This window comes from Phacochoerus africanus, chromosome 2, assembly GCF_016906955.1.
Source record: "Phacochoerus africanus isolate WHEZ1 chromosome 2, ROS_Pafr_v1, whole genome shotgun sequence".
Classification (NCBI taxonomy): domain Eukaryota; kingdom Metazoa; phylum Chordata; class Mammalia; order Artiodactyla; family Suidae; genus Phacochoerus; species Phacochoerus africanus.
The window spans coordinates 94,673,557-94,697,121 of record NC_062545.1 but is presented as its reverse complement, the minus strand read 5'-3'; the positions used below and the strand labels follow the sequence as shown (position 1 = coordinate 94,697,121).

General features: G+C 36.6%; 1 protein-coding gene and 1 pseudogene across 1 annotated transcript; both read left to right on the top strand.

Annotated features, from left to right (window-relative positions):
* The first annotated feature begins 1,495 nt into the window (after positions 1-1,495).
* On the top strand, positions 1,496-2,502 carry LOC125120723 (olfactory receptor 5D13-like; annotated as a pseudogene).
* An 11,422-nt stretch (positions 2,503-13,924) lies between these two features.
* LOC125121125 (olfactory receptor 5D14-like) lies at positions 13,925-14,873 on the top strand. Its single transcript, XM_047769416.1, is given in 2 exon segments — positions 13,925-14,266; positions 14,268-14,873. Coding segments are annotated over 2 exon segments (948 nt in total).
* Positions 14,874-23,565: the final 8,692 nt, after the last annotated feature.

Sequence of the window (23,565 nt, the reverse complement as noted above, 5' to 3'; positions counted from 1 at the left end):
CTCACCCCCTTTTCCTGGGGTGTCATCCTGATTTTTGCACTGATAATATCCACCATGTGCCTACCATGGTTGTCCCAGTGAAATTTTTGAAAAGACTATTATTATGTTGGAGAATTCCCCCTCAACATCTCAAGAGATGATAGGAATAATATTAACATTTCAAAGGAAGATAAGGATAATATGTATACAGTGATAGTGAACACTATGTATAATACAATTCCAATTTTCTGATAGTCTATAGGTATACCGAGAATGAAGAAAATATTCCTGGAGTCAAAATGGGAAGTGTACGAACTGCTTTCAAATACAAAATGCTTTTGTTTTCTCAAAATAATGTGTACAAAAAAATTGCATGACCTGAAACAATATTATCACATGTAGTTTTAATTTAATGTTCCTGTCACCAGAAATTTTGAAGGTGATAATGTAACCATTGGTGTCTATTAACACATTCTCTAGTTCTTGAGAGAAAACTTACAGTGTGTGGAAGGGTTGAGCAAAATGTATTTTAAGTTACTCTCTAGTTCAGGCATTCTGTAAGTATTTAATGCTATATTGTTCCTAGTAATTTTATCAGATTAAAAATATGAAGAGTAAGTTGAAAGATAATGGTCAAAGAATTTGGAAGATGATGTTGAAAGCATCAGTAACACTAAGTGAGAATAGTGAGAAACAAATAGGAAAGAACACACAGGAGTGAAGTTATTACAAGTTGTAAATATGACTTCATTATTTTACCAGATTGCTTAGAACACTAAGGCAATAATATTAGTATCCAACTGGAGTCAATGGAAAGCTTTAAGATACACAGGACACTATTTCCTTCAAAATACATATATTTTTTCAAAACTTTAAAATTCTTGCCATGACTTATAAATTCTGTTTTTTCTAATGACCTCCAGTTTGAACATCATAACTCTAGAAGTGTTGCTATCTTTAATACATTACTTCTCCTGATTCTTTTTTAAAACAAATTTTATTGCTAAAGTTACATTCATTCTTATAGTAGTATTAAAAAGCACAGACTTTCAGAATGATGAAACTGTGAAAACACATTTTCTACAACACTGTAGAAGTTTCTAACTTTGAACCTAATTCTTTTTCTATCACTCATGGCCAGCTTCAAACCTTAACTCATTATTATCAAGCTGTGTAATATTAAACAAGTATCTTAACTCATGTATGCTTGTTTCCCACTTTGAAGGTTATTGCATTATTTAGCAATCAAAATTAATGTGTCCTGGAGTTCTCTGGTGACTCAGTGGGTTAAGGATCCATTGCTGTGTCACGGGTTTGATCCCATGTAGGAACATCTACATGCTGCAGACACAACCAATATTAATATTAATAATAATAATAATGATAATAATAATAATGTATCTTAATATCATGGCACAATGTCTGCCACATGGTGAATGTGATCTACATACACTATCGTCATCATCACTGGTATCATTTTTGTTGTCACTATTTCAGATTTTCTCCAACAGCAATCATGGATTTAGCTGAAGGAGATCAGAGTGCTGGGGCCACATGCACCCTCTTGGGCTTCTCAGAATATCCTGACCTCCAGGTTCCCTTGTTCCTGGTGTTCCTCGCCATCTACACATTCACCGTGACGGGGAATCTTGGCAGGATCCCCATAATCAGGGTCAGTCCCAATCTGCAAACTCCCATGTACTATTTTCTCAGCCACCTGTCCCTTATTGACCTCTGTTATTCCCCCACAGTTACACCCAAACTCTTGAAGAACTTTGTTGTAGAAGACAGAACTATCTCCTTCATCAGATGCATCATGCAGTTCTTCATACTGTGCTTATTTGCAGTGGCAGAAACATTCATGTTAGCAGTGATGGCCTATGACCAATTTGTGGCAGTTTTTAAGCCTCTTATCTACACAGTGGTCATGTCTCCAAAGCTCTGTGCATCATTAGTGGCCAGACCCTACCCGTGGGGTATAGTCGCTCCCTTGATGTTCACCTTTTTCCTCCTGGCATTGTCCTTCTGTGGGTCTAACATCATAAATAATTTTGTCTGTGAGCACTCTGTCATTGTGTCTTTCTCCTGCTCTGACCCCGTCCATTAGCCAAGTGCTTTGTTTTGTCATTGCCGTATTTAATGAGGAGAGGAGATCAGCCTTGTAATTATCCTCACTACTTATATACACATTTTGTCACTATCCTAAAAATGCCTTCTGCTGGTGGGCACCAGAAAGCCTTCTCTACTTGTGCCTCCCATCTCACCACCATCACCCTTTTCCATGGGATGGTCCTATTCCTTTATTGTGTACCCAAATCTGAAAACTCATGGCTCATAGTCAAAGTGGGTTCTGCATTTTAGGCAGTGGTGATTCCCATGCTGAATCCTCTGATCTACAGCCTCAGAAACAAAGATGTGAAAGAGAGTGCCAAAAGTGAAAGAGAGTGCCAGGAAGTTAATGAATCGCTTAATACAATGTTGTTGATGTTTTGTATTTCCAAAAGAAATGTGGTCATTACATAGAGCACTGTTCAATGCTTCTCATAGAGATGGTGATTCCAATTACATAGACAGCTTATGAGGTTTTTAATCATATAGTCATAAACCACTTTTTTGATCATTTGGTTTCTATTCAGTTCAATGTATAGTAAAAGAGCTGTAAACCAAATGTGAAATAACATAAATGTTGTGGGTGTACTGGTGTCCCCCAAAAATGTCCACATCCACCCAGAAGCTCAGAATGTGACTTTATTTAGAAACAGGATCTTGGCAGATGTAATTAAGGTAAGAATCAAGATAAGATGAAAGTGAACCCTAAATCCAATGCATGTGTCCTTAGACAGAAAAGGACATACAGAGGTACACAGGGATGAAGGGGTATGAAGATGCAGGCAGAGATTTCCCCTTTTCCAATACCCATCATGGGGCTTACAGGGGCCACTGGAATCTGAGAATGCAAGGAAGGGAGAGCCCTACCTGCCGCTAGAGTTCAGGCTTCCAGTCCTGGGAACTGTGAGGTAATACATTTCCATTGTTTAAACCACCAAGTCTGTAGTCATTTCTTCCAGCAACACGAGGAGTCTTACTTAACAATAAATAACAGACCATAAAATCTTGACTCATACACTGGTGCAGTAAATCATTTTTTTTTTAAATATTATTCCATTCCATGCAAGTAATCTGAATCTCAGGATTAGAGAGGAATTCTGAAAAGTTGTAGCTGACTCAGAGTGTGAATATGGGCCAATTAGCAATGAGAGCCTGGAGGGACCATCTCTAAAATGAGGCCAAGTTCTTTACTCCTTTCTTCCTGAGGCCTCCTGTGATTTTACTGTAATATAGGAAATGACGTTAAACACAATGACCCTGACTTTCAAGGAAAAGTGTGGATTTTATATCTGGAAAGATTAACAGGGGGACTGGAACAAAAATGCACAATTAACTGTTACTCATCCCACATATTTCACAGCCTGATGTGTCAAACTTGATACTGTAAATTTTATTTACTAATACAATATCATAATACAGTTCAAAAAATTTCTCTAATTATTGTTTTGCTTTCAAAGGTTAATCATTAGTTAACAACATGTTTTACTTGCATGGCATAGATTCATGTGCCAGACAAATATGGCAGGGTTACACTTATTTTAATTGAACTGTCCTCTAAATTTATTATTCATCTGTTGGTCTTAACCCATTGAGTGACTGAGTTAGAAAATAATTCAAAATGTCATCTGTGTTTATCTCTCGCTGACCATAGTCTGTATCACAGAAGTTTCCTTATGATATGTACTGTATAGATGCGTGATATTGTGGTTCCACATCACCTTCGTGATTAAATAATAGCCACATCTCCAGAGCACGTGTGTTGGTCTCAAATAAAACACTTAACTTCACCTTATACTATAAAGGTATGTCACCCTACCTTGTGAGTAGGTAGACAACTATAAAACATAAAGTAAACAGATATCTTACTTTTAATTTTTCCTAGTTATAAAGCAGGTTACCCATGTGACTACCATAATATTCTGACCAGTTACTAAAGTACCCTATTGTCCATTTTACAGATAATGCTACTCAAAGGCTGGTCTTCATTCTGGACAATGAAATGAAAATTTTCAGTTTTAATTCCATCAGGAAGGATTGTATCTGTCTTTCTTCTTTTTTTGTCTTTTATCTTTTTAGGGCCACACCTGCAGCATATAGAGGTTCCCAAGCTAGAGGTCTAATCAGAGACACAGCTGCCAGTATACACCACAGCCATGACAACGTGGGATCTGAGCCATGTCTTCAACCTAGAGCAGAGCTCATGACAATGCTGGATTCTTGACCCACTGAGTGAGGCCAGGGATCAAACCTGCATCCTCATGGATACTAGTTGAGTTTGTTAACCACTGAGCCACGATGAGAACTCCTCACTCCCTCTCTCTCTCTCTCTCTCTCTTTTTTTTTTCCTAACAGCTGCACCTGTGGCCTATGGAAGTTCCCAGGCCAGGGGTCAAATCAGAGCGGCCGCTGCCAGCTTATGCCACAGCCACAACAATGCCAGATCTGAGACAAATCTGTGACCTACAACACAGCTCACAGCAATGCCAGATCCTTAACCCACTGAGCAAGGCCAGGGAATCAAACCCAAATCCTCACAAACACTATGTCAGGTTCTTAATCTGCTGAGCCACAGCAGCAACTCCCTGGGACTACATATTTCTGTGTGTGTGTCTGTGTGTGTGTGTGTGTGTGTGTGTGTGTGTGTGTGTAGTGTGTGTGTGTGTGTATGTGTGGTACTGGGATGCAAAATGTATAGACACTCCCTTTTCCAAAACACTTATGACAAAGTAATCATTGTCATCCATTTCCCTTCAGAAAGAATCACATTATTCCATACTTTGTGGCACATTGGCTTGCATATGGAGAAAACATGACTTCTCTCTGGACTTGGATTTGTTAATAAAAGAGGAAGAAAGTGATAAAAAGACAACATAGAAAAAGCCAGAAAAAAAGTGCCTGAATCTATTCATTTATTTTTATTTGGCCAAATTAGCAAAATTACCATCAAACCAAGATAATCATTGGTTTTAAAGCCTTATTCCTCTTGCACACCATTGAGGTGTGCATGAAAACTCAGATATTGGTGCTGTGGTCCTTGATGGACCCAAAGAGTCTGCATTTCTAGTAGACTTCCAAGTAAGTTATTCTGGTATTACATGACATTGGACCAGACTCTGAAAAGTAGGAATCTAAACAGACATTTTTATTTCAGGGTAAAATTCAGCTGGTTTAGATTCATGTCGGATTGTGTATGGAGTCATCAGATGCCCCTTAATGTCAACTCCCCTTTTCCCCTTTCTTCCATAGGCAACAGTTTTGACTAGTTATTAAACTGATTTAAGTTATGACTGAAATAAAATAATTTTAATCATGAAATTTTGATAATTTCACAAACTTTATAACCAGCATGTTTCCTTAATGTGAAATATTTAAATTAGAGAAATAAAGCCTTCATAACCTTGGGTCTTAGTACTCTCCCTTTTTAAATTTTCTTTAAAATTTTTAAATCTTTGTAGAAGTTAGAAAGGCAAGAAACATACTCAAGCAGAGCTTTGTTGTATATTTTAAGAACAATAGCTTTTACTTTAAGGGAAATGGGGAAATACGCAGGATTTTAGAAGAGTGATATGATGTAGCCTAAATTTTAAAAGCAACATGTCTAATGTTGAGAACAAACTGTGAGAGAAGAAAAGGGATAGAAATCGGAAGCATGTTAAGTATATGTATATAGTGTACAAAAGATGATGAATTCTGCTTTCTCTTTCCTCCTAAACCATACACAATCCTTAAAAAAAAAATCTAAGTTTTAGCAGCACTGGTCTTAAATGCTTCCTGAACATTTGTAAGCCCCCGAAAGCTCACAGTTGTCCTATACCAGTTGTGTTCCATCCTCCTGGCTGGATACCACAGTTGGGTATAGACTGTTCCCTACACTCATCCTCTTGATTGTATTGCCTGCTCTGAGTCCATCATAGTTAATATGTTTTGCATGAATATTTTGTTGCCCTTTTGTATCCTGTTCATTTTATCAAGATAATGTGTTTATTTTAGCCAATTTCAATGAATTAAGAAAGCTCACAGTCATCATTTCCTAGCTTTCCTTTCGATCATTGTCCTAAAGGCACTTTCTACCTGGGAGCAACACAGAGTCCTCCCTACCTGTGTCGTCCACCACCATCATCCTTTCTCTTCATAGCATGCTCAACTCAAAATGCTCATTGGGAATTGTTCCAGGAGGGTCTGTGTTTTTACACTGTGCTAATCCCTACGCTAATCTCACTGATATATACCTTGAGATACTAAAGTGTGAACTATCCTGTGAGGAAGTTAATAGGCTCCAAAATATTTTAGTGCTCAATCTAATATTGATAAATATTTCCTGTGAAATTATTTATGGGCCTATTCAAATGTCACCTTCCCATAAAATTCTTCCTAAAAACTATAATGAGAGAGTCAAACCTTGTCCATTTGATCCGACCTAACGTTTTTTTCATAATAATCGATGATACGGTTAGGGCATGCAATGTTTTGTCTCTTGTTTGTTTCTCTCAGTAGAATATAAACTCTAAGAGTGGAAATTTCTTATATTATTATTATTGTACTTTATATCTCTACTGCCTAGAAAGTACCTAGAAAACACATTTGACCTTCATTGGCTACTATCTGGATGAATAAAAGAAGAAAGGAAATATACATTTCAGATGAAACTGATAATATTCAGAATTATGTTTTGTTCACTTAGGTAAGACTTTAGGTATTGTCTCCGCAATGAAAACAGTTGTCACTTGAGATTCAAAAAGCTAAACAAATGCAAATAATACACTCAAATTAACTGTGATTATTTATGTGAATGCTTCTGCTGATCATTGAACTGTGGAAGATATTTCTAGTCTAATTTTAAGTGCTTAGCTGTAGTTGGATATCCTATAGCCACTTACCAATCTTGCAGTTGTTAGAACCATAAAAATGATGCTTCCACCATCAATGGTGTCTCTTATAATTAGGGTGAGAATAGTTTTAAAAAACTGGTCATGCTTAATTTAATGAAAATCCTTTTCAGATTTTAACACAGATTTCAGAAAAATTGAAGAGTTTATTCAGCAATATAGTTAATATTTCAGGCAATATTGGTTCATTGAATTATTTAGACTCAAAAATTCAAACCTTTAAGGCTGTAGGTATAATTGATAAATAATATCCGTGGATTAGATGGACCCTGGTTCGCCATAATGGGAGAAAGTTGTGTATAGCTTTGATTAAGTACCAGAACACTTCTGGATCATTCCATATATTTCTGGCTAAATTTCTTTGGGGCACTGGCCAAGAAATAATTTTGCTTATTGGAAAGACTGAAATAATAATGTATCACCACCAGAATTCTTGAAGTATAGAACCTCAAAAATATTTAAGATTCATAAATAATTATGCACAATCCACAAGAAAAAGTGTCTGAAATGTGTAAGTAGTCTGCAAAATATCTATGCAAAGCCCTCTGTAAAAAATAATTTCTATTAAGAAATCTTGGAGTTCCCTTTGTGGCTCAGGAGGTTAAGCACTCAATGTTATCTCTATAAGGATGCTGGTTTGATCCCTGGCCGCAATCAGTGGGTTAAGAATTTGGCATTGCCACAAGCTATGGCATAGATTACAGATGTGGCTCAGATCTGGTGTTGACATGGCTGTGGTGTGATTTGCAGCTGTAGCTCCAATTCAACCTTTCACCCAGGAACTTTCATATGCTGTGGGTGCATAAAAAGAGAGAGAGAGAAAAAAAGAATTCTTATAGGAGTTTCCACTGTGGTGCATTGGGTTAGGGATTCACCATTGTTTCTGTGGTGGTGTGGGTTTAATCCCTGGACCAGCACTAGTAAGTTAAGGATCCAGTGTGGCTGTAGCTGTGGTGTAGGTATGGTTGCAGTTGAGGCTTGAATTCAATCCATGGCCCAGGAACTTCCACACACATCAGGTGCAGCCTTAAAAACAAAAAAAATGAACAAAAAAGTTCTTATAAAAGATGGCCTCTCTTAAGACAATAAAGAAAATTTATTTGCAGTTTCAGAGTAGGCAAACAATCAAAAAGTGAAATAAATGTTACCACATTAAAATTAAAGCATATGTCATTGAAACATGGGGATATCAAAAAAGAGAAGCCTCAGAAGGAGAGAAAAAATTTGGAACATATTTAAAAGACTAAAGATCAACATCTAGGAGTTCCCATCGTGGCACAGTGGTTAACAAATCCGACTAGGAACCATAAGGTTGCGGGTTCAATCCCTGGCCTTGCTCAGTGGGTTAAGGATCTGGTGTTGCCGTGAGCTGTGGTGTAGGTTGCAGACGTGGCTCGGATCCTGCATTGCTGTGTCTCTGGTGAAGGCTGGTGACTATAGCTCCGATTCAACCCCTAGCCTGGGAACCTCCATATGCCACAGGAAGTGGCCTTAGAAAAGGCAAAAATACAAAAAAAAAATCAGTATTGCTAAATATCAATATTGCAATATCCAAATCATCTTCAGTTTTTCCTTGTGTATCCTCTAAATATTATTTTCTGTGTATATCATGTTATGAGAAAAAGGGGGCAAATCACTCCTCTGGAGAAACTCAAACAAATATGCACAAAAAGAGGTCTACAAAAGCTCTTAAAGGAGTTCCATTGTGGTGCAGTGGGTTAAGGATCCAACATTGTCCCTAAAGCAGCTTGGGTCACTGCTGTAGTATGGGTTTGATCCCTGGCCTAGTAACTTCCATATGCCTCAGGGATAGCCAAAAAAAAAAAAAAAAAAAAGATTCCATTGTATATAGCTTATAATTTTAAAAAAGCAAATAGCAAAATAAATATTAAAAATAGTTACATTGAACTATACAAGTTAAAATTATATTAGAAAAAATATACCAGTTAGTATAAATATTATTCAAAATCATTTAAATAGTTGAGAATTACAATGAAAGTGTTCCCTGGTTGCCTAGTGGTTAAGGATTTGGCATTGCCATCACTGTGGCACAGGTTCAATTCTGCATACTGAGAGAAAGGCCAAAAAAAAAGTGCAATGAATACTACACACACACACACACACACACACACACACACACACACACACACACACACATACACATGTATATTGGTTATGAATATTCACTTAGGAACAAAATAAATGGTATCATGAAAATGAAAATCATCAAATTAAAGATGAAGTTAGCACTGAGGAGGGAGAGGGGTATGAAATATCTGGAGGTTATGAAAGGGTCTTTGATCTGTAATGTAGTTTCTAAAAAACAAGTACATGTTAATTTGTTTCAAGTCAACCTCTCAAGTACTTTATAGGGAAAAAAAAATCACAACAAAATGTTTCAGTGTTCTTTCATTCTGCCCCAAGGGAGATCATTAAACTGGAGCAAAATATATTTTTCTAAGAAGCAATTACCTTTCAATGCTCAGGGAGCTTGGAGTCAGTAAAACAACCTGTCTTCATATGTAGTTTGCTTGTTTACACCCATTAGGACCGATTTCTCTGGTGTAAACCCAAAACTGTTTATGCTTTCATAAGGCAAGAAATTTCATATGTAGAAGGTTAGCAAGTTTCAAAACATAAATGGTTCATATTTAAAGGTATATTGGTAGAGAATAAAAGAAACTCTAGAAAATTAAAGTATAAAAAAGCTCTTTAACTGAGCTTATTCAGTATTCTGAAATTATCTCATTGAAAAAAATTAAGAAGTCTCAGCTAAAAGAAAGGAGTCACCTTGATTTACAACATAATTATAATGTTCTTCTTTTTCCTAAAAGAGGTAACGTATTATTTCCAAAAAACATACAAATGATCAATATATACACGAAAACATACTCAACATCACTATTAGGGAACTGGAAATCAAACCCAAAATGAGATTATCACCTCATACCTGTTAGAATGCTTATTATCCAAAACACAAAAAAAGATAGAAGAAATGCTAAAATGGCTTAGTTGCTAGTAAGGAAAAGACAGAATCCTGGTGCACTATGGATGAGAATGTAAATTTGTATAACCACTGTGGAAAATAGTATGGAAATTCCATTAAAAAAAGGTAAATTAAAATGAAAATAGAACTACCATATGATCCAACAATCTCATTTCTGAGTATCTATCCAAACGAAATGAAATTACATCTTTTTATTTTTTTTTTCCACTGTGCTTGCAGCATATGGAAGTTCCTGGGCCAGGGATTGAACCCAAGACACATCTGTGACCTATACTGAAACTACAGAAATGTCAGATCTTTAACCCACTGCACTACAGCAGAAACACATTTTTTATAAAATAACTATATCTTTTTTTTTTTTTTGATGGGCACACCTGTGGCATGTGCAAGTTCCCACTAGGTGTTGAAGCAGAGCTGCAGCTTCTTGCCGACCCCACAGCCACACCAATGCAGGATCCGAGCCATATCTGTGACCTATACCACAGGTCACAGCAACTCCAGATCCTTAACCCACTGAGCGAGGCCAGGGATTGAACCTGTGTCCTCATGGATCCTAGTCAGGTTTGTTACCACTGAGTCACAGTGGGAATGCCTAAGTCACTATATCCTGAAGAGATATCTGCTCCTCCATACCTGGTGCAGAATTATTCATGATAGCCAAGACATGGAAACCACTTAAATATCCATTAAAGAATGAATGGATAAAGAATTATATAAAGCTGGAAAAAGAGTTAAGAGCTAATCTATTCTCTTTATTCAGTGGGGCAGATGATACATATAGAAGACATAAAGATCAAATAAATAAGAATAGAAATACTAAATGATTGTAACACCAGGTCCTGAGAGGGGGGAAGTATTTCCTCTTAATTAGGAGCATTGCCTAGCACTTCATGGAGCTTAATGAAAGAAGATAAATAAATAAATACTGAATATACAAACATATAAATGCATACATACATACACACATACATAAAATGTCTTCACTGAGCAAAAGTAGAGGATTACTGTGATAGACTGAAGAAGGACCCCAAAGATACCCAGGCTTTAAACTATGGAATCTGTGAATGTTACCTTTTAACCAAAAGGGACTTTACAGATATGATTACAGATTTTGAGATAGAAATATTGTCCTGGATTATCTGACTGGATCCTAAATATAAGTGTCTCTATAAGAGGGAGGAAAGGGGAATTTGTTAGGGAAGAGATAGAGATGTAACCATGGAAGCAAAGATTGGATGCTGCAGCCATAAGCCAAGGAATGCCAGCAGCCAGCAGAAGAAGCAAGGAATGGATGTCCTCTGGAACCTCCAGAAGGAACCAGCTTTGCAGACTCCTTAAGTTCCATGAGACTCTTTTTGGACAACTTGCCTGCAAGACCTCAAGATGATAATTAATGTGGTATTTTAAACCACAGCATTTTTGGTACATTTATTATTGCAGTGACAGGAAACAAATACAGTAATCTTTCTAAATAATGAAAACTAAAAGATGCATGATCAGAGACTAAATAAATATGACCACATTGACTAATCTCTTAGCCAAAGAGTTGGGACAAGAACATCACAAGAAAATCAGAAAACTTACTTAAAGTGAGGAGTATGTTACTATTCAGTCCAGGACATTAGGAATCAGACTGACCTCTGTCTAGCAAAATCATGGGGAAAAAGGAAAATTGTTATTGTGAGGATGCCTCTGGAGTGTTTCCTTAATCCTATGATGGAAATGAGGTTACAGTGATACTCAAAGAAAGTAATTATGCTGTTTCAGAACACTGGCCCAGGTAAGCCTAAATATTTCTCTCCACAGTGTTGATCAAAACTTCTCTTGAAATATAAAATAAATCCATATTTGAATACTATTCAAAACAGCCTGGAGCATGTTTGAAAAACTTATTTATCCCCTCCCCCCCCAAAAAAAAAGAAAAAAAAAGAAAAGGAAGACAGTTTTATAGAATTGACAAGGTAGTTTTGTGAGCTATATAGAAAGAGACATTTGTTTAGCTTACTAGATATTTTATACAAACTAAATGAAAGAGCAATGATGAGTTCAACCATGAGGAGGGAGAGGAACCCAGTGTAGTATTTTTCTCTGATTTCATTTGGACAGAAATCACCTACTTATGGAATCCCATTACACACAGAGTAGCTGACTATGAATTGATTTGTGTTCTATTTATGATAACTCACACACAAAACGTATCTCAACCAAACACTTTCTAGGAAAATAATCACATCAATGGGTACAGTGAGTGTAAAAAATAATATTTTTTCATCCAAACTTCAGGAAAGTATATCTGAATCTTGTCATTTTTTGGTAAATGAGAAATAGATCCAGAACAGAATAGGTATTATACTATGTATTCAAGAAATAGACAAATCAAAATGCAAAGAAAATGATGTGAATCAGCTTCCATTTGTGAACCTCAATTTATACGTATATATAAAATGTTGCCTTTCCTTAGGTTAGTTTTATTATTTCCAGAGGGCATTTCAGTTATGTGCAAACAAAGCCTAGTAGTCAATTTGAAGTGACTGTTACTCTGTGTAATTTTAAAGAAATTCCAGTCATTAAAATGGTAAAAGAAACCTGCCATTTGCTTTAATGACCTGTTCTGATGCTTGTGGGGAATAAATTTCCAGTGATCCTCCAGAGTTTGAGTCCCCAAGGGCTACAAAGGTCGATGTAAGAAACTAGGTGCTCCAGAAAAACCCACTTTACAGAGAAATGTGGTGGGGGTGACCTGCTTCCCTGTAGCGGGTAAGTTTTCAGGCTGTTTATGAAGCAGTGAAAGGATGACTTTCTTTATATGGTAACTAGGATCTTTTTTAACTTTTCTTTTTATGTTAATTCACTGTAAATGCTATCCAATCCTGAGTCCAATAATATTAAAGAAAGAAGTGAACAATCATGCAGAGTTGGCCTCCTGACAAGTGGCAGCTATTTCACAAATAAGATAACCTCCTGGATGTAAATATTTATACATATTGCTCTATATGCACCTTAATTTGATATATACATTTTCACAAGAATGAGGACAATTATTAGTTTTTAATGGCTGCACTTGCAGCATATGGAAATTTCCAGGTCAGGGATTGAATCCAAGCCATACCTGCCATCTATGCTGCAGCTGTGGCAAAACAACATCCTTTAACCCACTGCACTGGGCCAGAAATTGAACCCATACCTCTTCAGGGACCTGAACCAGCTATGGTCAGATTCTTAACCCAGTGTGCCCCAATTGGAACTCTGGGAACTAGTTAATTCTGAAGGAATTCTTACCTGATATGTCTTGTGGGCCTTAAGAGATATCTATACAATGGAAGAGAATTCATAGTCTATAAATGTTAATGAAGTATACACTCCATTCAGAATTCAAAATGAGCCCTTGTCCTCTTCAGCAGCTGAAATATTCCTTGAGAGAATTAGTCATCACCGAACAAAAGGTGCTAAAATGGGATTGCTATGTTCTGTTCTTAGATTTCTCTTCTAATTTAAATTTATCCTTAGAAGAGAAACATATTGATTTGTGTATGCAGGCAGAATATACTAGCAATGCATGTTGTTCTTTGCAGCCAGCATGTTATGTTTTTTCTTAGACTCCTTCACTAGTTTATGCATTTATGTGCAAATGTTTTCTAACAGTTATGTGCATGTTATGTTACTAGCTAATGGGTGGATTTACACAGTATAATATGATAAGTATTTCATATGGAAATACCAATTGCAATGGGAGAGCAAAGACATTTCAGAGACTCAGCCTTAGCCGTTATGTGTATGAGGCATGCTCTGTGTGGAAGAAACTAGGGTTTAAGATGGATAATTCTTTCTCCTCATTTTCCTTAGTCCACTGTAGAATGTCATGAAATGTTTTCCACTCATTTCTGTATATCTTCTCTTTGTCAGGAACAACTCTCTTCCCCCACCCCTTCATTTCAAAGGCATTATGCTAATGGCTTCAAGAAACTTGAGTGTGGAGACAACCTTTGCCCTCTTGGGTTTCACAGATTTCCCAGAGCTTCAGATTCCCCTCTTCCTCGTGTTTCTGATCATGTACATTATCACCCTGGTAGGAAATCTTGGGATGATAGTAATCATCAAAATTAACCCCAAGTTTCACACCCCCATGTACTTTGTCCTCAGTCACCTTTCTTTTGTTGATTTTTGTCACTCTTCCATTGTTATTCCCAAGCTCCTGAAGAACTTGGTCATGGCTGATAAAATCATCTTCTACTCTAGCTGCATGTCGCAGTACTTCCTGTCCTGCACTGCTGTGGTGACAGACAGTGTCCTTCTTGCTGGCAGTGATGGCCTATGACTGCTTTGTGGCCATCTGCAATCCCCTGCTTTATACAGTGGTCATGTCACAGAGGCTCTGTGCCCTGCTGGTGGCTGCGTCATATCTCTGGGGTATGTTTAGCCCCTTGGTACTCCTTTGCTATGCTCTCCAATTGAACTTTTCTGGGCATCACATAATCAACCACTTTTTCTGTGAATACTTGGCTCTCATTGCTGTCTCGAGCTCCAACATATGCATTCCCCACCTGCTACTCTCAGGCTTTGCCACCTTCAATGAGGTGAGTACACTGCTTATAATCCTCACTTCCTATGTCTTCATTTTTGTTACGGTCCTAAACATCCATTCTGTCAGTGGTCGCCACAAGGCCTTCTCCACCTGCGCCTCCCACCTGACCGCTATCACCATCTTCCACAGGACCATCCTTTCCCTGTACGGTGTGCCCAACTCCCAGAACTCTCGACAGACTGTCAAAGTGGCCTCTGTATTTTACACAGTGGTCAACCCCATGCTGAACCCTCTGATCTACAGCCTGAGGAATAAAGATGTGAAGGATGCCTTCCAGAAATTAATAGACACAAAAGTCTCATTTCACTGATGTCAAGGGGTGTCTTAAATCTCCATGAAAAATAGGAGCAGAGCCTTCTATAACCCATAGCATATACTTGCATGAGGTTTTTATAGATGTCTGTGGTGTTAATATGTTTATTTGGTTAGTTCAAATCACTGGGTAATGCAAAGGAAGTAAATTCTGGGATTAATTTGACATGAGTTTGGTCATAAAGTATCTATTTCTTCAAATTCTCTAAAAGCAAACAAATAAAATATTACAAAGCAAAAACAAAGATTCAATGTGGGGCACTGGTGATTGGATGATGTTAACTCATCATAGAAAAGGATTTTCTTTTTTGTTGCTGCCTATGACAATGACTCACTTGCCCTTAAAGTTTCTTATATTGCATCTCACTGAAGCATCGTGTAATTGTTGAGAGATAAGATGGATATACTGTGTGATAAAAGTGAGGGGACACCTTTATTTATTTTCTGATACTTTCATCCTTTGGGTTCTATGGGTTCCATTGATGGACAGTCTTATACTTCAGTCAGCTTACGTGAAGAAGTACAGAGGGCAAGGATACTTAGACCAATTGTGTAGGTGAGGACACAGAGGTTCAAGAAACTGATCTGAAAATGACTGACATGAGAGAGGAAGGCACTTCTGGTGATTCTAAATCTAGTGCTTTTTTACCATGGTACTTCTAGGTCACAAAAATATGTTTTGTCCTTCAGACGGACCATCATTTTTGTCATTTCAATACTCTTTGATATTATTGGATATTATTACTCAAAAGGCTTCAGTCTCAGTATTACTAGGTTTGGAAATCTCTACAGGCATTATCTAGTCTCCTTCATATGCATTAAAGCTGGTATGGATGTAATATACATTCTATCAGGAAATACTGAGGTCATATTTTAAAAGTTCTGTTCTAATGTTTATATGAATGACTGAATAAGCACAAATATCTGCTTACAAACCACCTAAAAATTAAAGCAAATTATATTACAAAGACTATCTGTATATAATTAAAATATTAAAACCCCATTATTAAAACAATGTGATATTGGGACAAATCATTAGCCGTATGAGAAAATAATACAATTAGATCTTGCTTTATTTCACACATCAAAAGAGAGTTCTAAAAGTCACTTTAAAACTAACATTACATGAATATATATAAAACTTCTTGGCAAAATAGTAGAAAATGAAATAAAATTACAAATAACAAAGTGAGAAAAAGTTACCACTATGTCATATACAGCAGAGGAAGAAGTGACAATCCTCTAGAAAAAGTTACAACAAGATGCAATTTCAAAGTCTATACAAAAGAAATACAAATAGACCCTAAACGTGAAGAATTGTATAATTGTATAATTCTCATAATAACGTAAACACAAATGACAACTTCTCTGAGCTCTTGTTTTATGCCTATCAGAATGTCCAAAGCCTTGTTAATGCAGCTGTGGGGAAATAGACATTTTTATACATTGGGGGCATGAAGGTAGCATGTTACATGGAATTTGAAGTAATATCAATGATACATGTGCATTTATCCCTTTTCAAAGCATTTACAGATCTGTAGGTATGCAGTTGTGTAAATAAAAATAGGAAGATTTCTATATATTGCTATGGCGTCTCCTCTAGAACATAAGTGAATAAACACAAGATGTAGAAAAGATGTTATACTATGATAAATTATGTGAAAGGAGAGAGAAAGGCAAAATAAAAACCCATAAGCATAAGAGGAGATGAAAGAAATTGATTAGCAGAGTTCCCGTTGTGGCACAGCAGAAAAGAATCAGACTAGGAACCATGAGGTTGTGGGTTCGATTCCTGGCCTCGCTCAGTGGGTTAAGGATTCAGTGTTGCAGTGAGCTGTGGTGCAGGTTGCAGATGCAGGTCAGATCTGGCCTTGCTGTGGCTCTGGCATAGGCCTGTGTCAACAGCTCTGATTAGACCCCTAGCTTGGGAATCTCCCTCATATGCCGCGGGTGTGGCTCTAAAAGGACAAAAAAGACAAAAAAAAAAGATAAAAAATAAATTGATTAGCAATGTACCTTATAGCTTTAATTTGGAGGACATGCAATATTTCACATAGTTTAAGACATAGGTTTATATCAAAAAGTATACCAAATATATTTATATAATTTAAAAAAATAATCTGCTTATAAATTTGGAAACATGGTCAAAAAGAGTGAAATATTTTCTATAAAGGACTTTAAACCCAGCATTTTGAGTGTACCATCTCATTATGTAATGCTTATTTTAGTAAAAAGTGAATAAGTGAAATGACATAAATTATTAACATGCAGGTGAAACTAAAGTTATTAGCATGAGAGGAGAGTTACAGCTCTAAGAGAAGGTAAAAAGAAAAAAAAATAATTTCAATTGAAATTAGAAATTCAGTTTGAAATACTTTTTTTTTAATCTTAAATCAAATATCACTAATAGTGACAATTCAATAGCAAAGAACATCTCTACTCTAAAAATTCCCTCTGAAAGGAAATCATTACCATCTGAACCAAAACAGAGCTTTTTGGAGAAATGGCTGATTTGAAGTATGAAGTAGAAAATAAAATGAGTCTTGAGCAACTTAATTTCCAAGAAACAAGAACTATAATAGTGGCTAGATGGATCAATTCAAAGAGACACAGGAGGCAATTTGAAACGGCTCCCACTGGCTTTTGATGAACATAAAATTAAAATTAAGTGAAGTTAATATAAAGGCAGCAAATATGTTTAAATCTAAAACATGTCTAGTTACAATAAAATAAAAATAATAAATTATTTTTTTAATGTGTGGGGAAAGGGCACACTTTTCTGTTGTTTTGTTTTGTTTTGTTTTATGGCTATGTTTGTGGCATAAGGAAGTTCTTGGGCTAGGGATTCAATCTGAGCCACAGCTATGACCTAAGCCACAGCTGTAGCAATGCTGGACTTTTAACCCTCTGTATCAGGTCAGGGATCAATCCCTCACCTCCACAGAGACCTGAGCCACTGCAGGTGGATTTTTAATCCACTCTGCCACAAAGGGAACTCCATGGCAGACTTTTTAATAAGTGTTTTGGGGATAATTTAACAGCCATATGGGAAAAGATAAAATTAATTCTGTTCCTTATACATATCAGGATAAATTAAAGTTGGTAGGGGTATCAGGTCATTATTCTGAGACTTGGTAAATAAATGAGGTAATTGTTTATTCTGTCTTTCCTTCCCAAACTGTATTTCAGGGTTACCCAACAGTTATGAGGGGAAATTCAGAAGAAATACCATAAAAAATAATAAAAAAAGAATGGGAAGATCAAGGCATGACTTCAATGGGTATTAAAATCATTAATTGAGTAGTTGGTAGGAAATGTTAAAATGAAGTAATTAAGCTGACAGTACTTGAATCCACAGATAAGACTAAGCATGACTAAAAGTCAGACAACCAGTTGACACAGAGCTCACAGGGCAATGCAACTGGCAGCAATCAGAACCGCATATGAAGAATTCTTGCCTAGAAGAAACTAAAAGTGTGACTCTGAACTAATACAGCTTTTTTTTTTAATCTACTAATCTACATGCATTTTTTTTAGGGCTGCACCTGTGGCATATGGAAGTTCCCAGTCCTACCTCACAGCAATTTGGGATCTGAGCCGCATCAGTGACCTACACCACAGCTCATGGCAATGCCAGATCCTTAACCCACTGAGTGAGGCTGGGGATTGAACCTGCATCCTCATGGATACTAGTCAGGTTTGTCACTGCTGAGCCACAACAGGAACACCTACCTGCATTTTTTATTATAGTTGATTTACAATGTTCAGTCAATTTCTGCTGTACAGCAAAGTGACCCAGTGATACACACACATATATATACACATTCTTTTTCTCACATTTTCCTCCATTATGTTCCATCACAAGTAGCTAGATATAGTTCCCTGTGCTATACAGCAGGATCACATTGCTTATCTGCTCCAAATGCAGTAGTTTGCTTCTAATAACCACAAACTCCCAGTTCTTGATGTAATAGTTTAAAAAATTGTTTAGGAATAAATCAGATGACACCAAATAAAGCAATAAGTCAAATACAGGCTATGAAGCATTCTACAACTGATACAATTTCTCAAAAATAATTACCTAAACACACACACAAGGAACTGTTACATGACATATGGAACATAATATCACATAACACTGGAATGGTCATATAATAAAGGAAATCTAGTTACAACTAAATTTGTTTGAATCGTGATTCAAACTACCTGTAAAAATATATCTTGACGACACTTGTAGAAGTTTAAACATAGATCTGGTATGAAATTACATTAAGAGTATGTTATTATTTTTGTTAGGTGCGATTTTGGCATAGGTATTTAATCAAACTCTTACTTCATTTGTGGTTACACTTTTTTAAACCACCATTAATGACTTAGTTATTTTGGCAAGTGGATTGATAGAGAAACATAATGTCCTACCAATATGATTCTGTTTTACACTACTCCAGTTTATTGAATTGAAATGAGGGATTCACTGTCCTTGGAATGTCCTGATTCTTCAGGACAGACAAAGAATGATCTACATGCTCTCCTGTTCTAATGCTGCATTCAGGAACATTTGGCCAAAAATTACATCTGGGACAGGAAAAAAGTATAGCAAGCTGTTCTTATAATTATGATTTGAGGCTTGTAGCTTTGGCTTGAGTACTTTTTATTTCCTTGAAAATCTTCAAAAGACTTAGAATTTTAATTTTTTTTGTGTTTCAGTATCCAGATTATTTATGTTGAGCTTCAATTATTTAATAATAATTTATTAATGAAATTGAACTGGAAAAGTATTTTACAAGTGTCATCCCGTATTTTGTTATTTTTCTAAGAACTGCCAATTCAGTGAAATAAATACATTTAAAAAATACCTGTAGATATTCTCAGAAAAGTTTTCTTTTTTATTTCCTGCTATAACTAATGTCACTCCGATATATATATGAAATTTAGAATGCCTGGAATATCACTGTAAACTGCAGAATTATTGAGATGCATTTTTCTAAAGCTGTCTATTTGAAAATAAGTTGTGGATTTCCCGTCGTGGCGCAGTGGTTAACGAATCCGACTCGGAACCATGAAGTGGCGGGTTCAGTCCCTGCCCTTGCTCAGTGGGTTAACGATCCGGCGTTGCCCTGAGTTGTGGTGTAGGTTGCAGATGCGGCTCGGATCCCGTGTTGCTGTGGCTCTGGCATAGGCTGGCAGCTACAGCTCCGATTGGACCCCTAGCCTGGGAACCTCCATATGCCGCGGGAGTGGCTCATGTAAAGGCAAAAAGACAGAAAAAAAAAAGAAAAGAAAAGAAGTTGTTTTCCATTCCCTTTGCCCAAACTCAACACTTTTCCACCATTTATCTGTATAACTTTCTCCCTCACTTCCTAATGGTCCATGCTCAAAAAGCACCACATAGTAGACTTGTCTGAACTCCCTATTGAAAATGGTGCCTTCAATTATATATTTTTAGCACTTATAATTATTCGAAAATGACTGCTATATGTATTTTTGTGTGTCGCCCATCAAATAGAAATTGTTGACAAAACAAAGTTCTTTTTCTTTTCCCTCAATATCTAAGAACCTAGCTCAGGGTAAACCTATAATAAATATGTATTTAATAAATGCATGAATGAATGTAAGAATGAGTAATTATGTATCCTCATTTTGTACTCAATAGTCTCTATTGCTTGTCATATAACAATTAAATATATCTACTATTCTTCCCTTTTAAAGAACCCTGATTAAAACAATGAAGAGTTTAGGAGTTCCCATTGTGGCTCAGCAGAAATGAATCTTACTAGTATCCACGAGGACACAGGTTCAATCCCTGGCCTTGCCCAATGTGTTAAGGATCCGGCGTTGCTGTGAGCTGTGTTGTAGGTTGCAGATGCGGCTTGGATCTAGGTGATGCTGTGGATCTGGTGTAGGCTGCCAGCTTGATCCCCAGTCTGACAGACCCCTAGTCTGGGAACCTCCATATACCACAGATGTGGCCCTAAAATGACAAAAAAAAAGAAGAGTTTAGAAAATTTTACATGTTGAATTCATCAAAACTTTCTAATACATTATTCTTCTAAAATGGTATTATTTTAGGTGGATTAAATACAGTTCATCAAAAACTTAGAACTTCATATTTAGATTATTCAACTTATGGGATAATGACCATGAAATAAATTGCAATAATATTTTTATATTTAATCAAAAAAAAAACACCTTCCTTCTCTTTATGATTAAGATAAACAATTAAGCAAAGCAACTTTCCTGTGAGTGGGTTGCTCAGATAGTGTAAAATTTCACTGCCAATTATGGTCTTTATAGATTTTGTTTAGTTTTACTGTCATGAGACTCTTTCATTCAGGGGATATATTTTGTGACAAGAGGTTCAGGACAACAACAAAAAACAGATACTAAACAAATCTCATCAAGCTATTAGTATCTAATCTCAAAACATCATTGTATTGGCTGAAACACATCTAAAGCCATTATTTTCCACAAGAAATTTTACAGGTAGGTAGGTAGATAGATGATAGAAAGATAAGGATATATAGACTAGATTAAAGCTCAATGGAAAAAAAAATATTTCACAGAGCTTATGTTTTAGGTCTTTGAAGGCTGCTTTCATTTTTTTTTTTTTTATTTTCCCAATGTACAGCAAGGGGGTCAGGTTATCCTTACATGTATACATTACAATTACATTTTTTCCCCACCTTTGTTCTGTTGCCACATGAGTATCTAGACATAGTTATCAATGCAATTCAGCAGGATCTCCTTGTAAATCTACTCTAAGTTGTGTCTGATAAGCCCAAGCTCCCGATCCCTCCCACTCCCTCCCCCTCCCATCAGGCAGCTACAAGTCTCTTCTCCAAGTCCATGATTTTCTTTTCTGAGGAGATGTTCCTTTGTGCTGGATATTAGATTCCAGTTATAAGTGATATCATATGGTATTTGTCTTTGTCTTTCTGGCTCATTTCACTCAGTATGAGATTCTCTAGTTCCATCCATGTTGCTGCAAATGGCATTATGTCATTCCTTTTTATGGCTGAGTAGTTTTCCATTGTGTATATATACTACCTCTTCCGAATCCAATCATCTGTCGATGGACATTTGGGTTGTTTCCACGTCCTGGCTATTGTGAATAGTGCTGCAATGAACATGCGGATGCAAGTGCCTCTTTTAAGTAGAGTTTTGTCCGGATAGATGCCCAAGAGTGGGATTGCGGGGTCATATGGAAGTTCTATGTATAGATTTCTAAGGTATCTCCAAACTGTTCTCCAGAGTGGCTGTACCAGTTTACATTCCCACCAACAGTGCAGGAGGGTTCCCTTTTCTCCACAGCCCCTCCAGCACTTGTTACTTGTGGACTTATTAAGGATGGCCATTCTGACTGGTGTGAGGTGATATGTCATGGTAGTTTTGATTTGCATTTCTCTTATAATCGGCGATGTTGAGCATTTTTTCATGTGTTTGCTGGCCATCTCTCTATCTTCCTTGGAGAAATGTCTATTCAGGTCTTTTGCCCATTTTTCCATTGATTGATTGGCTTTTTTGCTGCTGGGTTGTATAAGTTGTTTATATATTCTAGAGATTAAGCTCCTGTCGGTTGCATCATTTGAAACTATTTTCTCCCATTCTGTAAGTTGTCTTTTTGTTTTCTTTTGGGTTTCCTTTGCTGGGCAAAAGCTTTTCAGTTTGATGAGTTCCAATGGGTTTATTTTTGCTCTAATTTCTATTGCTTTGGGAGACTGACCTGAGAAAATATCCATGATGTTGATGTCAGAGAGTGTTTTGCCTATGTTTTCTTCTAGGAGTTTGATGGTGTCCTGTCGTATATTTAAGTCTTTCAGCCATTTTGAGTGTATTTTTGTGCATGGTGTGAGGGTGTGTTCTAGTTTCATTGCTTTGCATGCAGCTGTTCAGGTTTCCCAGCAATGCTTGCTGAATAGACGTTCTTTGTCCCATTTGATGTTCTTGCCTCCCTTGTCAAAGATTAATTGACCATAGGTGTCAGGATTTATTTTCGGATTCTCTATTCTGTTCCATTGGTCTGTCTGTCTGTTTTGATACCAGTACCAGTACCAGTACCACACTGTTTTGATGACTGTGGCTTTGTAGTATTTCTTGAAGTCTGGGAGAGTTATGCCTCCTGCTTGGTTTTTGTTTCTCAGCATTGCTTTGGCGATTCTGGGTCTTTTGTGGTTCCATATAAATGTTTGGATTGTTTGTTCTAGTTCTGTGAAAAATGTCGTGGGCAATTTGATAGGGATTGCATTGAATCTGCAGATTGCTTTGGGTAGTATGGCCATTTTTACAATATTGATTTTCCCAATCCAGGAACATGGAATATCTTTCCATTTCTTTCCATCTTCTTTGATTTCTTTGATTAAAGTTTTATACTGCTCGGCATGTAGGTCCTTTACCTCCTTGGTCAGGTGTATTCTGAGGTATTTGATTTTGTGAGCTGCAATTTTAAAAGCTATCGTATTTTTGAATTCCTTTTCTAATATTTCTTTGCTGGTATACAGAAATGCAACTGACTTCTGAATGTTAATCTTATAGCCTGCTACTTTGCTGAATTTATTAATCAGTTCAAGGAGTTTTTGGGTTGCGTCCTCATGGTTTTCTATGTATAGTATCATGTCATCTGCACACAGTGACAGTTTGATCTCTTCTCTTCCTATTTGGATGCTTTTTATTTCTTTTTTTTTTTTCTAATT